The following is a 14616-nucleotide window of genomic DNA, read 5'->3' on the forward strand; positions in this document are numbered from 1 at the left end:
AAATTTGTTAGGCCAAGATGTTATCAACTTGTAAAAGTACCACCAGTACGCATTACTGGAAAGTGTTCTTTAGGTGGTAGACTGATACGTAAGGTAACCCTGCAGTGGGACCTGTCCTTGTTTTGTATCCTGCAGAGGTAACATTTTCCACAAGAAAATCTTGTTTCAGCAGATGGCTTCACCAGTCTTTCTGTTTCTCTTCAATTACCTCTAGGAGCTTGAAGGACCTCTGCTCTCTCTGAGTGTGCAAGTCTGAAAAATGTACCAGCCTTTATTTTTATGTACAGAATGTCTTTCTTTCCAATCTTGTGGTGTAACAATAAATGCCTCTCAACCATAAGATTTGTCAGCTCTGCTCTTCTGAGTAAATTGGATTTTGTTAAAAAAAAAAAAAAAAGAAGAAGAGGTCTATGGCAAGACTCAGGGGTTAAGAATTATCAAAACCAACTGTACAGTTCCATGAAGGGTTTCTGGTGACCTATAACCTGCAAGCATGGTTTTAAATATATAGTGGAAATTACAATAAAAGGTCATTTTTTTTTTTTTTTTTTTTTTTTTTTTAGGGTACTTTTTCAGTTTATCAGTTGTTAACAATTAGCTTATTAACATTTTAATAGTTAATTTTAGTTAATTGTTAGTGTTAGTATTAGAATAACCTACTTGTGTACTAAGAAACAAAAAAACAAGATTTTGAAATTGGGTTAAAAAAAATGATGCACTCTCACTTTGTTACTTTAATAAAACAGTCTGTCTTTTCCATGTGTTTTATGAGCAGGTGAAGTACCCTGCAGAGTCCTTGTCATAGCTGACACTAAAAGCTTCCTAAATGTCTTAAAATCTGGGTAGTTGAGCAGGAGATTACTTTACTGCTAGATTTTAATGACATTACATGACAAGTTGTCTGAATTTTTCATGATATGTACATCAAGAAAGAGCTAAAAAATTTTTTTTAAAAAAATACAAAAAATGTGATCTCACATAGAAGTAGGTTTCCACAGTTTACTAAAGGCTGTGTTAGACCAAAAGGGTGTTATTTGAAAATGCTAAACACTATATAATAACTAACATAATTGTAGTGGCCTATGATATTACATGTATTGAGCGTTATACCTTATTATTTCATAGGGGATATAATGGAGGTGGCTCTGTACATTAGGACATTATATATGTACTGTATGTTTGTTGCACTTTAACATTTCTACTTATACCTGGAGATCCAATTGTGATTAAACATTTCATTGCAGGAAATTCGTAACACCGATCGGTCTAATTTTGAATGTCCAGCCATGGTGGGGGGTGTATGTCACTGACATACTGTACTTGTTTACACATTAGAGATGTTCTTGGAGGTTAGATGTTATTCTGAGAGATCGTTTGAGGCTTCAGAGTTGCCAGGATCTAATGACTTGAATCTAAACAACAAGAAAATACAATGGTCAAGATAGCTGATATTTTTACACCTATACCAAGTCGCTGTTTGAGTACAGATGTCCTAAGCAACAGATGTCTTTCTTGTCAAAAGTATTATGTTGAGTATTTTAAAAAATGTGTATATTTCTTTTATTCTAGATTTGAAAGAGATAGTTTTTGTCATTCAAAGCCAAGGAAACTCCTTCCATGAAAGCCATGCAGAAAAACAAAGACAGGAGATTCTGCAGCAAGCTGCCAACTCTGAACAGGTAACGCTGGACGTTTGACAAAATTTTTTTTTTTCCCTTTTACAGAATGTATGGAGATCAGTTGCGTGCAGTGAAGTTCAGTTGCTCTTAGTGTTTTGACCTGCCTGTGTACTGTATTTCCCATTGCTCACTTTTGCTCCAAAACATCATGCTGTCAAATGAAAAATAGATTTGAAGACAACTCCACAAATACATGAGTGGTCTGCTAGATAGGAATTATAAGTCTGAAATCATTGTCTTGTCTATTTGGCCATTTAATGTATATATTACCGTATATTGTGATGGGGTAGTTTTGAATTGTATAATTTTAACCACTTTTAAACCTTACATTGCATGGTTAGGGTATGACATTATAGAGCAGCCTATTAGAGACATACTTACTTTTGTTTCTAGTTCAAACTCTACATTGTGCGCCATCCTGCTTTAGTGAGACTGCTTATTGTCACCAAATAAAACATTTATTACTCAGATAGCCTGTTTGGAAAATGTCTTTGAGATTGATTTATTTTTGTCATTGCATTTTGCACCCCTAGGTGTCACCATTGTACCGTTTATTCCCCCTAGAGAAACTGAATACTAGGTGATTTAAAACCAGATTCTGATGTTGGATTTCTCTATCCGTTTGTGTGTCACACTTAGCTATGTAGTCTGTGTGTTTTATATGTATTTTATTTTATAAATGTTTGGTCCTTGTGTATTATTTTTAGTGTACTTTGTATTTCAAAATACACTGACGTTATTATTTTAGCTGCAGTGTTTCTTGGTATATAATTGAAGTTTAATTGGACCTTTTCTCAGTTATTAATTTTTAACAGAACAGTATGTTGCAGTTTGAGGGAATTGTAGTTCTTCTCCACACTGAGGTGTAATTGCTGGCGTGAACAAGCGAAACATGTTAGAGAAAGACAGTATCGCCGCTTTCTACAACAGTGCAGCCATATCTGTCATCTAAGCATTTGATATGCCATCAGTACGGTTAACCAGGTCATGTTTCATCGGTTCAAATTAAGTGGTATGGAATTATCCTCTTATGTCTCCAGTTGTTTACTGAGATTTCGGTAACTAACAAATCATACACACCTATAAAGAACGATTTTAAAAAAGTAACGTGTGTCACATTGTCGTTGAATCTTGCATTGTTGACCTTATAAATTATAAGGTTACAACCACAACCGAGCTGTTTTGAAAATTAAAGCTAATTCCAGCACGGTGTCGCTACATTTAAAAGATTCATGCAACATGTTATTATGCTAACTGGTTTGTTCAGAAATATGTATGCTTGCACACTAAGAAGTAATAACAGAATAAGGGATATCAACCAAGATTTAAAAAAAAAAAAAAGTGCTGAACATTTCTTTTCTGGCCCTGTATTTTCAACAAATCATTTTATTTTTATTTTTTTAAACTTGATTTAGTGTTATGGATGCTATTGTTGATACTGTATCTTGTAAAGCGCTTTGTGATGGTGGTCCACTATGAAAGATGCTGTATAAAATAAAGATTGTTTGATTGACCCTCCTTTTCCTTTTTGTTTACAGTAAAAGAGTGTATGGAATTTTTTTACCTGAAAACCACTACATTTAAAATAATTGGCCCCAGTATACAGTTACTGGAAACGTCTGCCCACAGAGGAGATGATCCTTTGTATTATTAACACCCATTGTGTGTAAGTTAAAATAGAGAGGCACTGAGAAAATAACGTGCAGTTTAGTTTTCACTGCAGGGACTAGTGCTCTCCAACGAACATGCAGTGGCTGGTGAGATTCTGAAATGATGCAAACCGCTCCCAGCAAGAGCATTTCCTTTCTGTATGAAAATGACTTGACATTTTAGATATTCATGATCAGGTGATGTAGAGAACAATTTAATTGGACGTGTCGCTCTGTTCCAGACATTCGAGGAAGGCTAGGCAGAACTAATGCCTCGTTTCCACGATTTTCGATTTTCATACCTTGTCAGCGTGGTAGTTTAAACAAGAAGTAATAGAAGCAAGCCAGGCTGTTCCCATGAACTATATTAATACGTGTAGATAAAGAAATGACGAAATACGTGCAATAGTAACACATCGTATCGAAGACGCGGCAAGATGGATATGTTGAATCGTTTTTTCTTTGTATGGTTTAAAATTTTGTTATTAAAAAAATCGTGAAACACAATGTAAAGTCCGCTATCATTCAGAACAATAGTAAGCTATAGAAAGTTATATTGTAAATTCACATTGGTTTTGCATGAACGCTCTTTGACAGTAGCGTTTTGTTTGAACGTAATTTAATTATTGATCTTATTTACAGAAAATGTATGAATTATTGAACTTCATGAACAAAAAATTAAAATCAAATTAAAGAACATCAATTAACTATTTACATAGAAGGCTGCAGTCTCACTGACAGTATTGCGTGGTAGCAAACGTTTCTACTATTATTAAAACAAGCAATTTTAAAATCCTCCCACTGAGTTCTTTGTTTACCAGATTTCTTTCCATTTTGTTACACATTTTCGCGCACACACACACCCGTGACTCTGGGCAGCTACCCTGCCGTGCCAGTATCAGGTACTAAAGCATGCTGGCACGGCATGGTGCTGACACGCCAGGGCACGGTATGGGTTTTTACAAAAATCATGGAAGCAATGTGGCACGCTTTCATAACAGTGACAGGACAATACCAGCACAGGAAACGAGGTATGAGAGGTGATTAAGAAGTTATATTCAGGTGATTGACCACACTTAGCACATGCCCACTCAAATGACATGCATTTCTGTTCAGGTCAAGAACATTCAGAATAAAAGCATGCACTTCAGTTACCTTAACTACACTATACACTGTGATGCATGCTTTTACAACCACATCATATGAATACATGTATGGAATTCTATCCTCATGACAGAAATGTGTGGTGAGTGCACATTATTGTAATTAGTTAAAGAGTAAGTGGCTTTTCAAAAAAAAAAAAAAAAAAAAAAAAAAAAAAGCTGCATTGATTTTTTTTTTTTTCTTTCTTTTTTTTGGACTTGGAGAAAGTGCTTTGAACTGTTTTGAAAAGCCCAGCTACTTATTGAGGCTGCCGAACTTAAAGCTTACTCGATTGCATCCTTGACAAGCAACGTTGAAAATCCCACTAGGGACTCCTCTGTAAGTACTCATTAACGTTTCTCTAAAAATCCCACATGGTCCTGTTCTGTCAGTTATTCCTGTGTCTGATTGATTCCCAAGCACAGCGCAGCACAGTTATTTATAGTATATATATATATATATATATATATATATATATATATATATATATCTACCTTGTTTTTAAAGATTCTGTCAAACAGACCTCTTCTAGTTTCACAACTTAGGTAGCTCTCCCCAACTTGATTAGTATTTCAGATGGAACGGTTTTTTCCAGTTTGTTTAGTCACTTGCCTTTATGACTTTTAGGTTATAGTTTTTTTGCGACATTTCTGTTGACAATGTTGATGAAAAATGTAACCCCAGCTACTGTTCGTATAAAAAAATAAAAAATTAAGAGGTATTGAACTGAAAGCCTAATGTGATATTTGCTGAATAAATAAACCCTTTTTATTTTTTTTTGTAAGGTGTTTCATGATATGATTTACTGTATATTTTTTTGTATATTCAAATGTCTTATCAGGGTTGCTAACAGATCTGGGGGCTGATGTAAGGATAGGCCCAGTGCAAACAATTGCAACTGCAAAATCCATATTGCCGAGTGGACAGGCAATTATTTTGCACTGCGCCCTATGTAAGCTTAAGAGCAATGCAAATTACTCAACACGCACAAATAATGATCTGCAACCATGATAATGAGGGTCGCAATGAGGGCCGCCTGTGCATCGGGGTGTTTAGCGGCTGCACTTACAGCTCAGAGGTGAGGTGAGTTGGGAGTACAGAGAGCAGTAGGCGCTGTATGAGATTTGTGGAACACAAAAATCAAACAAAACAAAAAAAGATAGATGAAGGGCAACCAAAGTGTAGTTATTTGAAAAAGCCTCGGCTAACATCAGTGATGCTACCAGATGCTTTATGGACTTCTGTAGTGGAGGTGTTACCAGGAAGATAGTCAACCAGGTGATGAAAAGGTGAAATTCATCTATTGGGTCTAGGATGACCGGACCAGAATCATGACTAAACTGGAATAAGTTTTGGATATTTTATTAATGCATTCCCTTATTCTGTTTTCTGGTGTTGTGAGCATGTATTTGCAGAGTACGTGTCATAACTCAATGAAAGAAATGTGCCACCAATCCGATAAAGAACCATGTAGAACACACACGTGGCTTCAAAAGAGCTGTGGTTGGTCTATTCTGGAAAATGTGGAATCATCCTTGATTTCAAGTTTAGAAGAAAGGCATGGACAGATAATGTTTTAATTGAGCCTACTGTACATTTGGAGAAGATTTGGCTGTCTGTTATGTGTAAGGTGAAACTATTTTAAAAGTTTACCTTATTGCACTAATATTAGATGTTATTGTAGACATTGCAGTAAGGAATTGAGTTATGAATCATATAGAAAGTTTTTTTTTTTGGCAAGTCCAAGTCGCAATTGTGCATAGCTTGTGCTTGTTGCACTTGATCTTAGTCAGAATATGTATCATTTTTATTTTAATCTTGTGTGAGTTACTATTGCAGCTGGTTACCATGAATGCTGAAAAATGAGTGTAGCCAGACAGCATGCCTTGGCTCCTAAAGAAAAGGTGCTGTAATATACAACAGTGCAGAACAGCAGCTGCCCCATTGTCATTGCCAGTGCAGTAGCATTAAAATAACTATGGTAACAGCCACACAATTCTGGACACATGTCTTCACTACTGTTTCTTTACTACGCTCATTTTTACAACAGTTGTAGCCATAGTGACACAAACTTCAAGTATTACATTAATAGCCCGTTTTTAGGTAGACAGAAAACCTAAAGCCCAATCCTAATACATCTGTTCCCAGCAAAATGGTCTGTACCATTTATTTAAAGCATGTTTTGATGCTGTTGCCTTTCATTATCAAGTTAATAAAATGACAGTTGGTTTAAAGTGAAGGTACACAAAAATGTTTTGTTCAGATATTTGTTCCAGCACTAGTTGAAAATAAAGTTAACAATTTTACTGTAACACCAAACCGTGTCAAAGTAAAGAAAATAAATATAATATGATTGTTGACTCTGCACCTTTTCGGTTAAAATAAAAAATAATGTATAGATTTATTGAAATATTCAAATAGTTTAGAAATGATAGCTTGCCATAGAAAGATAAGTATTTATACAGAGCTAATTTGCTATTTTATTTTAGCATAAAGGTGCTTGCGTTTTAGCTGGTTATCCCAGTTAGTACGAAACTAGAGAGATTTTTTTGTTGTTTTAGGTTTAGAAAAAATTTAGTAAAATATATAATATATTTATTATATATATATATATATATATATATATATATATATATATTATATATAATATATATATATATATATATATATATATATTATATAATATTATCTTAAATTTTACCGTAACTTGAAGATCAAGGGGTCTATTATAATGATCTTAAGCATGAAATACATTCTAACATCTATTGAACTGCAGATCAGTAATGTCATTTATCTAAATGATTTAGAATCCAAAATCAACACTTTACTTTTGTACATAAATTATGGACTTTATACATCAAATTTGAATAGAGAAACACATCTAGTATGCATTGGCCTGATATTTGTCGGGTAGCTGCTGAGCTTTTGTATGTATGGTTTAAATTATAGGCTGTATGGACATTATTTCATAACCTTCAACCATGTAACTGTGATTAGGAAAACTCAAATTATAAAGACAAAATACTACTTTGAGAACTAATGTGTTTTTAATGCTTTTAAATCACTTATTGTTAATTTAAAAGCAGATATTTGCATAGGCCTATGTCCCTTTTTGCTGAAGTCAAATATACTAATCTTCAATTTAAAATAAATCCCTTTTCCATACACGCATGAATACAGAGCCTATAATTATAAAGCTTTCTACTTTGCTTAAAACGTTTGTGCTGCATGCTATTCGTTTTTATATGCAGAGAAGATTTCTGAAAAAAATTAATCCTTTTTTTGGAGTTTGGCAAACTGAGTTTTCTGTAGTCATCCTCCAGAGTAAAAATAAATACATTATTATTATTATTATTAATAATAATAATAATAATAATAATAATAATAATAATAATAATAATAATAATTTGAGTGATGAGCAAACTGTTACTTTTGCAAATCCCAACTTCCCTCTCCTGTCACAATATGTGAGTGGCTGCCAAGAGCTTTCAAATCAGAAAAAAAAAAAAAAAAACCCAACAGATTTTAAAATGGAGTATGTCAGATCTTGGTTGTATTTACTCAGACATGTGTAAACTTCAAGAAAAGGACGCTCCATCTGCTGCTAATTAGTGCGTGAGCATTAACAGGATATTCTTTTGTTAGTGCATGAGCTAATGTACGCAGTGACGCAGTGATGCACAGACAATGTCTATTGAAATGAGGTAGCATGTACCTGTAAGGTCTGCTTGCATATTCTCTTACCGCACACAATTGGAAAAGTTAAACAACTATGAGTTTTTTTAAAGGCTTACCTATTGGTGATATTCCCTGCTATTTCATTGACTTTTTGTAAGTGTTCTTTTAGTAGTAGTAGATAAAAAGGTTCTACATTAATGGTAAGGCAATACTAGTAGTATCTGAGAAACCAGTAAAAAGTCTTGGGAGATGGTACGACGGAGATCTAAGGACACAGTTCATGTGGGAGAAGTTAGAAAACAAGCAGTGGGAGGGTTGAAGAGCACAGACAGCAGCGCTTTACCGGGCAAACTAAAACTCTGGTGCTTTCAGTTAGGTCTGCTGCCGAGGCTGCTGTGGCCACTGACTGTGTACGAGGTTTCTTTGACAACAGTAGAGAAGCTGGAAGCTTTACTTAGTTCATATGTCAGGAAATGGTTGGGAGTTCCACGCTGCCTCAGCAGAGTGGGACTATGGTAAAGGAATACTGCAGCTACCAGTCTCTGCTCTAATCGAGGAGGTTAAGTGCACCAGTCCGACTGGAAATTACATTAGTAGAGTCATGCGACAAATGTGTAAGGGAGGCAGCACCTGTGTTGAAAACCAGACGAAGGTGGGCGACAAAGAAAGACGTGGAAGTTGCAAAAGCTGCCCTTCGAATCGGTGATATCATGGGGCAAGTTCAGCATGGAAGAAGGGGTCTTGGTCTAAGTTGAACTCCTCCTACATGGCACAGGGCAACCCCAGCTCAACTGAGGAAGCTGGTAGTCAATGAGGTGCAGAAGCAGGAGGAGAGGATAAGGTACATAAAGGCCATTTCCCAGGCCAAGCAGGGAGAATGGATGAAATGGGAGAGTGTGGAACAACGCAAGATCAGCTGGCAAGACCTACTTACAGTAGAACAGAGCAGGATCAGTTTCCTCTTCAGGTCAACATATGATGTTCACCACAGAACATAAACACATTCAGTGGCCAAGAGTTGCATCACACAGTGAGGAACTTATCTGAAGCAGTAGAGAGAAGTAGCAACTGGCTGTGGTTGAGACAGAAAGATTTTAATTTTCTAGGTTGCCTAGTTAATACTACTAATAATAAAAAAATAAATAAAAACCTGCTAAATTAATTTAGTTTATATTTAAAATAATCTTTTATTTGGGTTGTACACCAATGTGTACAATACAGTAGCCTGATTTATTTTGTGTTAGCATACCAGTAGCCTACAGGTTAAAGTAAAAAGAAAGTGTCCCTTTGATTTTACTACGGTACTGTATACCGTGTAAGCCTACTGTATAGATTTGTATTTTTACATGATGTAATGTGTGGCCTACCCAAAACACATCGGTGTTATTTCAGCGCAATGATTTATACAGTTAAAATACAATGAGCACTACAAATGTATGTGTGTGTATTTTTTTAAACCCAACACCACCTAAAAAAACATTGTTGGACCCTTGCATGTGTAGACATTATTCTTTGTGTACCCTCTGCTGCAGCAAACCACAAGTCATCTCCTGCTATTTATTTTAATAATGTTGCAGGACTCTTGCAGTACAGATCTTGCTAAGAAGATGCCACATATATTTAAATTAGTATATTGCAGCTTTTGATTTGAATGTTTTGTTTGGATACCAGTGGCCTGCAGAAACTTCACAAAACTACTTTGGTTACAGGAAAGAAGCCAATGAAGAGGTGGGGACAAGTTTTCCCTCCAATGCAAATGACACAGGAAGTAAATTACATTCTGAAAACATGGCTTGCAAACAGAGATGTCTTTAACCCAGTGTAGTCCTAGATATTATGCTTTTATAAAGTACATGCTTGCTAAAACATGTGCTTCTTTCAAAACTACACATATGAGACCTATATTATGAATGGATGTTTATGGTTCTGGAAAGATTTAATCAACCAATCAATTAAATGATGACAAGTTGCTTTTTTACAAAACAGTGCTGTATCCATTGTGAATGAATCGCTATCTGTGCCAAGAAGATGTTCTTTTAAACAAAGTTCCTGTTCCTTTAGCCATGAGCATTTACAATGAGGAAAATCTGTTTCACCATAAGGGTGTTCCCTTAGGCAAAGTTCTCTTAGGAGGTGTTCCTATACGCGGAAACTTTTTTTTTTATAATGGACTTCCTCAGACATTCAGAAAAATTAAAAAAGCTGAATACCTAAAAATAAGATCAAATACCGTTACATTATTATTTACTGGGGCGCCATTTAAGCAGGGCAGGTAGTGCCCCCCATCCCATTCATGATGTTGCCAGCCTGTGCCGACTTATCCCACAATTAACCAACTCAAGCTTCTGCCTCTTAGCTGCTTAGTTTAAAAAAAAAAAAAAAAACACACACACAAAAACTAAACTTTTTTTATTGATTTATATTAGTGGCAGCTCCCTTCTTCCCCCTCCCCCCTCCCCCATTGAAATCTGAAATGGTGCCCCTGCCTTTAGAACCCCACAGTTAAGCAAGAACTGCAGGCAGTGATAGATGCACACTGTAATGGAAGACATTAAGTCTTAAATAGTTTTTTCTAACTTTGAGTGAAGTCATTGTTTGCTGGTGTAAGAAAAACACACACCACTACCGTGCAAAGGTAGTAAAAATAAAGTATCGTTTATTGTAGTAATAAAATGCAAAGAGAGCAGCTAGTTCTGGTCTCAGTAGGAAGGACACCTGAGCATTGGACACTGGGTTTCACCCCTCATGCACAAGACATGCACAGCATTTGAAGGACAAACAATTTCCATATAAGGTTGTTAATAAGTAGTTTAAATTCTGCATGTGTAGCTCTGATAAATACATTATTATTAAGCAGATAATACGCAGATAAGAATCAAATAGTATACCATGAGAATGGAAGACAGGACGGCATGTCTCCAGTTGTTTTCGTCCTTGCAGGGTATGTTTTTGCCAGTGTTGTGGGTTTCTGTGGAATTCTGTCTCTGCTTATCATATGCCCCTGATATATACCTTTTATTGTGCAGTATACGCTTTATAAAATAATCTTACACTGGACCATTTGTTTTCATTTCTGAAATAAAAGTGTTTGTAGGTGGGCCCTTTGCTACTGATGCTACCTCATAATCATCTGATTGAATACGGCTGACTTGATTGGCTGAGCGTATTTTCGTGAGTGTGTAGAGGTTCATGACAACACCAACCTTGGACCCGTAGAGCTGTGTACGGCTTATAAACAAGAGACACAAAAAGAAAGAAGCATTGAAGTAACTCTGCCGTGACCTTGTTGTTTCTCTTTTTAGAACCTCCCAATTGTACTGCTTATTCACAAGCTGTCAGAGAATGAAGCGGGATGGAGTATTCTTCCAATAATGCCTCGGTAAGTACTTCATGGCTGACAGATATGAAGGAAAATCATTTCCATTACAGAGACAAAAGCCAAAAATACTTGCCTGGTTTTCAATATATTGTATCAGCTTCCACCAGTTAAAGTGGAACTGAGCCATTTTGTAATTACATTTAAATAAAACAGTCAGGCATACTGAACTGTGTAATGGCCACAGTAGCTAACCCTCGGATGTAACCTTGAGAACCTTTGAATTCAGGTACTGAGTGATTTGGTTAAAGATTTCCTTTTTGATGATGAGCTTTTAGAATTTGTGAAGTAGATAACACACCACTGCATCATAATGGATATGTTGAAAATGTGTTCGCTAAAAAGCCTCCTCTACAGATAAAGTTAGTTTGTACTTTCAAAGATGGAAAGAAGCATAATTGTTAATCAAACACAGCAGCAGCTCAACATCCTAGTGTTCTAGTGGACTGTATTTGAGTCACTGCTTCAAATCCAAGCCCTTGGCAGGTGTGGGAGTAGATTGTTCAGATTTGTACCTCTCATCACCAATACAGGACTTGTACTTGATTACTCTTCTTTTACCCAGTTGTTCAACAAATATTCATGAAATACAGTTTCATATTTGATTGCACTATTGGGTGGATGGGTGTCTAGAAAGTCGCTACTGTATCAGGCATATTTTGGATGAGGCACTTATTGTAGCTGTCAATTTTCTATTGTACAACACGGCAGCTATTAATATGTGTTGCTGGCACTGTAGCCAGTATTTTAATATTCATTCAGCATACAGTAGGGAGATAGTGGTGATGAAATAGAAAAGAAAACTAGATCTGGGGGATCCATATGTAATAAATGCCTGCCTATTCTGTTGAATTTTGTGGCAAGTTCAGAAGATAGAATCATCTTCTTGCTTTTTAAACAGTTCCAATTTGTACAGTTCCAAGGGCAGGTGTTTTAAACATTGCCAGCCCTATTGCCCCTGGATCAGACCCTGTTTGTCTCTTGCCAGGGAACTTTCTCAGTATTCTACACTATTCAGCGCCAATTCCGGTACTGGCAATTACATCTTGGAAAAGTTGTTAGCAGTTAATGACTACTTTTAAACTAGTCTCCAGAGATTAAAGGGATTGCAGCTAACATAAAAAAGAACACATAAATCTCACCTTTAATACCTCCTGTCAATAGTTTATTTGGAGTCACCAGCAAGATCTGCAAACAGAGATGTATTAAACCTTGTGTAGTACCAGGCCATGTTTGAAAATGAAAAGGCGTGTTTGCTATAACATGGTTCTGCACATTGCACTGCACATTGAGACCTCTATAGCTAATGGATGTGCATAACAGATAAAACGTATGGACTTATTTTGTTAGTTCCAACCTCAAAAGCCCCTTTCATACTGGCATGCTCTACCTGGGTCCTGACCCGGTGTCATGCGGGTCGGCTATGTGGTTTCACACTGCTTTTGATAAAGCAGGGTTGACCTGAGTGACAGACGCAAGTAAACGATGTGCATATCAATGCCCCGGAAGCAGCTTGTTAAGGACGTTTCTATCCCAGCTTCACTGGATTGAACCGTCGGCCCAAATGTTGATTAGAGCAAATGTTTCTTCATCCCTGCCTCAATCTAGCTCATGCTGTATGGCTTAACAGAATAAACAGAAATGTTCCTTGCAGAAGTGAAACCTTCACGCAGGCGTGGCTGTTTGTTATTGCATCGGCTTACAAACGGCTGTCATGCATTTTGTCTCGCTCAACCTCGGTCAAAGTGTGTCGACCCACATCCTGAGGTGGGTCGCTGGGACTTGGGTTAACCTGGGTAGCCAGGACCCGGGTAGGAGTGCCAGTGTGAAAGGGGCTTAAGTAAACGATGGCCCCATATTCACTAAACTTTAAGGACCTTTTTTACCGTACTTTATTGAGGACTATTTTTTAAGGAACGTTTTGATTAATTCAACCAAGCTTGCAGTTCATTTTATAGGATGTTTACAATCCTAAGTTCAGTTTTAGAGATGGTTTAGTTTATTTTCATTTTTCAAAAGTTTAAACCTGAGAGAAAAGCAGTTAAAAGCCGTTCGTTTTTTTTTTTAATTATAAGGGACTCGGTTGTTGGTTGCAGTGGTGGGCATAGAGGTGACAGAAACGGTAAAGTCGGCAACTAATAACTGGAGGGCTTTAGGGCTTCCTATGCATTTTTTTACACAAAAATAGCCCTCATTCTGCTACAGTGCTACAATCGTGTGAAGATTATTAACTGCAAGTGAGAGACAACAGAGTTTAAGGAACAACATAGACACAGCAAGTGCTAACTCAGCGGTCCTCAAAGTAATTTTGGCACGGGCATAAATTGATCTTACTTGGCTGTTTGCGGGCACGTTGACTATTGCATAGGATCTTATCTTACACACTGCCTTCTCTAAGGTAGTAATTGTGTGTGCTGCGCTTATTCTTTAAATAATTGACATAAAATACACAATGCAAATAGTCACGAAATTCAGTGCTTACTTAGCATATTAACACCCCGCCTCTGCTCACGAATGATTGGACAACTGTTAGATCTTTCACTTTCGATTTGGCTACTCACAACTTCAATTTTTATGCAAATGCCGTGAATGGCCTCTGCTTGCTTATGATTGGACAGCTGCGTAAAACTTGGCAGATATTTGACTCTCCTATTGGTTAAACTTACAGTTAATACCCGCGTTTGAAACAGACACAGTTTATGTCTCACCTAGCTAACTTATGACTGGGCAACCGCAGAGACAATGCAGCTATTCGATTGGTTGATCGTATCCCAAAAGCCATTCAGGATAAAAAGCACTGCCAGAAATGTGTTCACGATCCATAATTTAAGAACAGCTGCAGCAGGCACGAATTTGAGGACCACTATGCTAACTTCACCTGAGGTACGGATACACTGAAGACTTTTTTGTAAAAATGTTTGTTTACAAACCTAGTTTATTTTAAACTATTATTGTATGCACTACATTGCACTCACTCATAAAGAGCACTGGGCCAGGTTGGCTCACCAGGTTCAAATCTTTTGTACTGTATTATTTTGAAGGAACATTTCAAAATATACAGAAAGGATTTATAGGCCAGCTTCCAAATTTT

The 14616-nt window shown here is 36.6% G+C and overlaps 1 protein-coding gene across 2 annotated transcripts in view; it reads left to right on the top strand.

Annotated features, from left to right (window-relative positions):
• Nucleotides 1-1496: 1496 nt before the first annotated feature.
• The window catches only part of LOC121320339 (beta-1,3-glucosyltransferase-like), a 41958-nt gene continuing 28838 nt past the window's right edge, over nt 1497-14616 (top strand). For both annotated transcript variants that reach the window (XM_041258561.1, XM_041258562.1), the window contains exons 1-2: nt 1497-1679; nt 11452-11528. In XM_041258561.1, coding sequence (XP_041114495.1) covers nt 1527-1679; nt 11452-11528 — 230 coding nt within the window. In that variant the 5' untranslated portion in view covers nt 1497-1526. The remainder of the gene's footprint in view (nt 1680-11451; nt 11529-14616) is intronic.

This window comes from Polyodon spathula, chromosome 9 (assembly GCF_017654505.1).
Source record: "Polyodon spathula isolate WHYD16114869_AA chromosome 9, ASM1765450v1, whole genome shotgun sequence".
Classification (NCBI taxonomy): Eukaryota; Metazoa; Chordata; class Actinopteri; order Acipenseriformes; family Polyodontidae; genus Polyodon; species Polyodon spathula.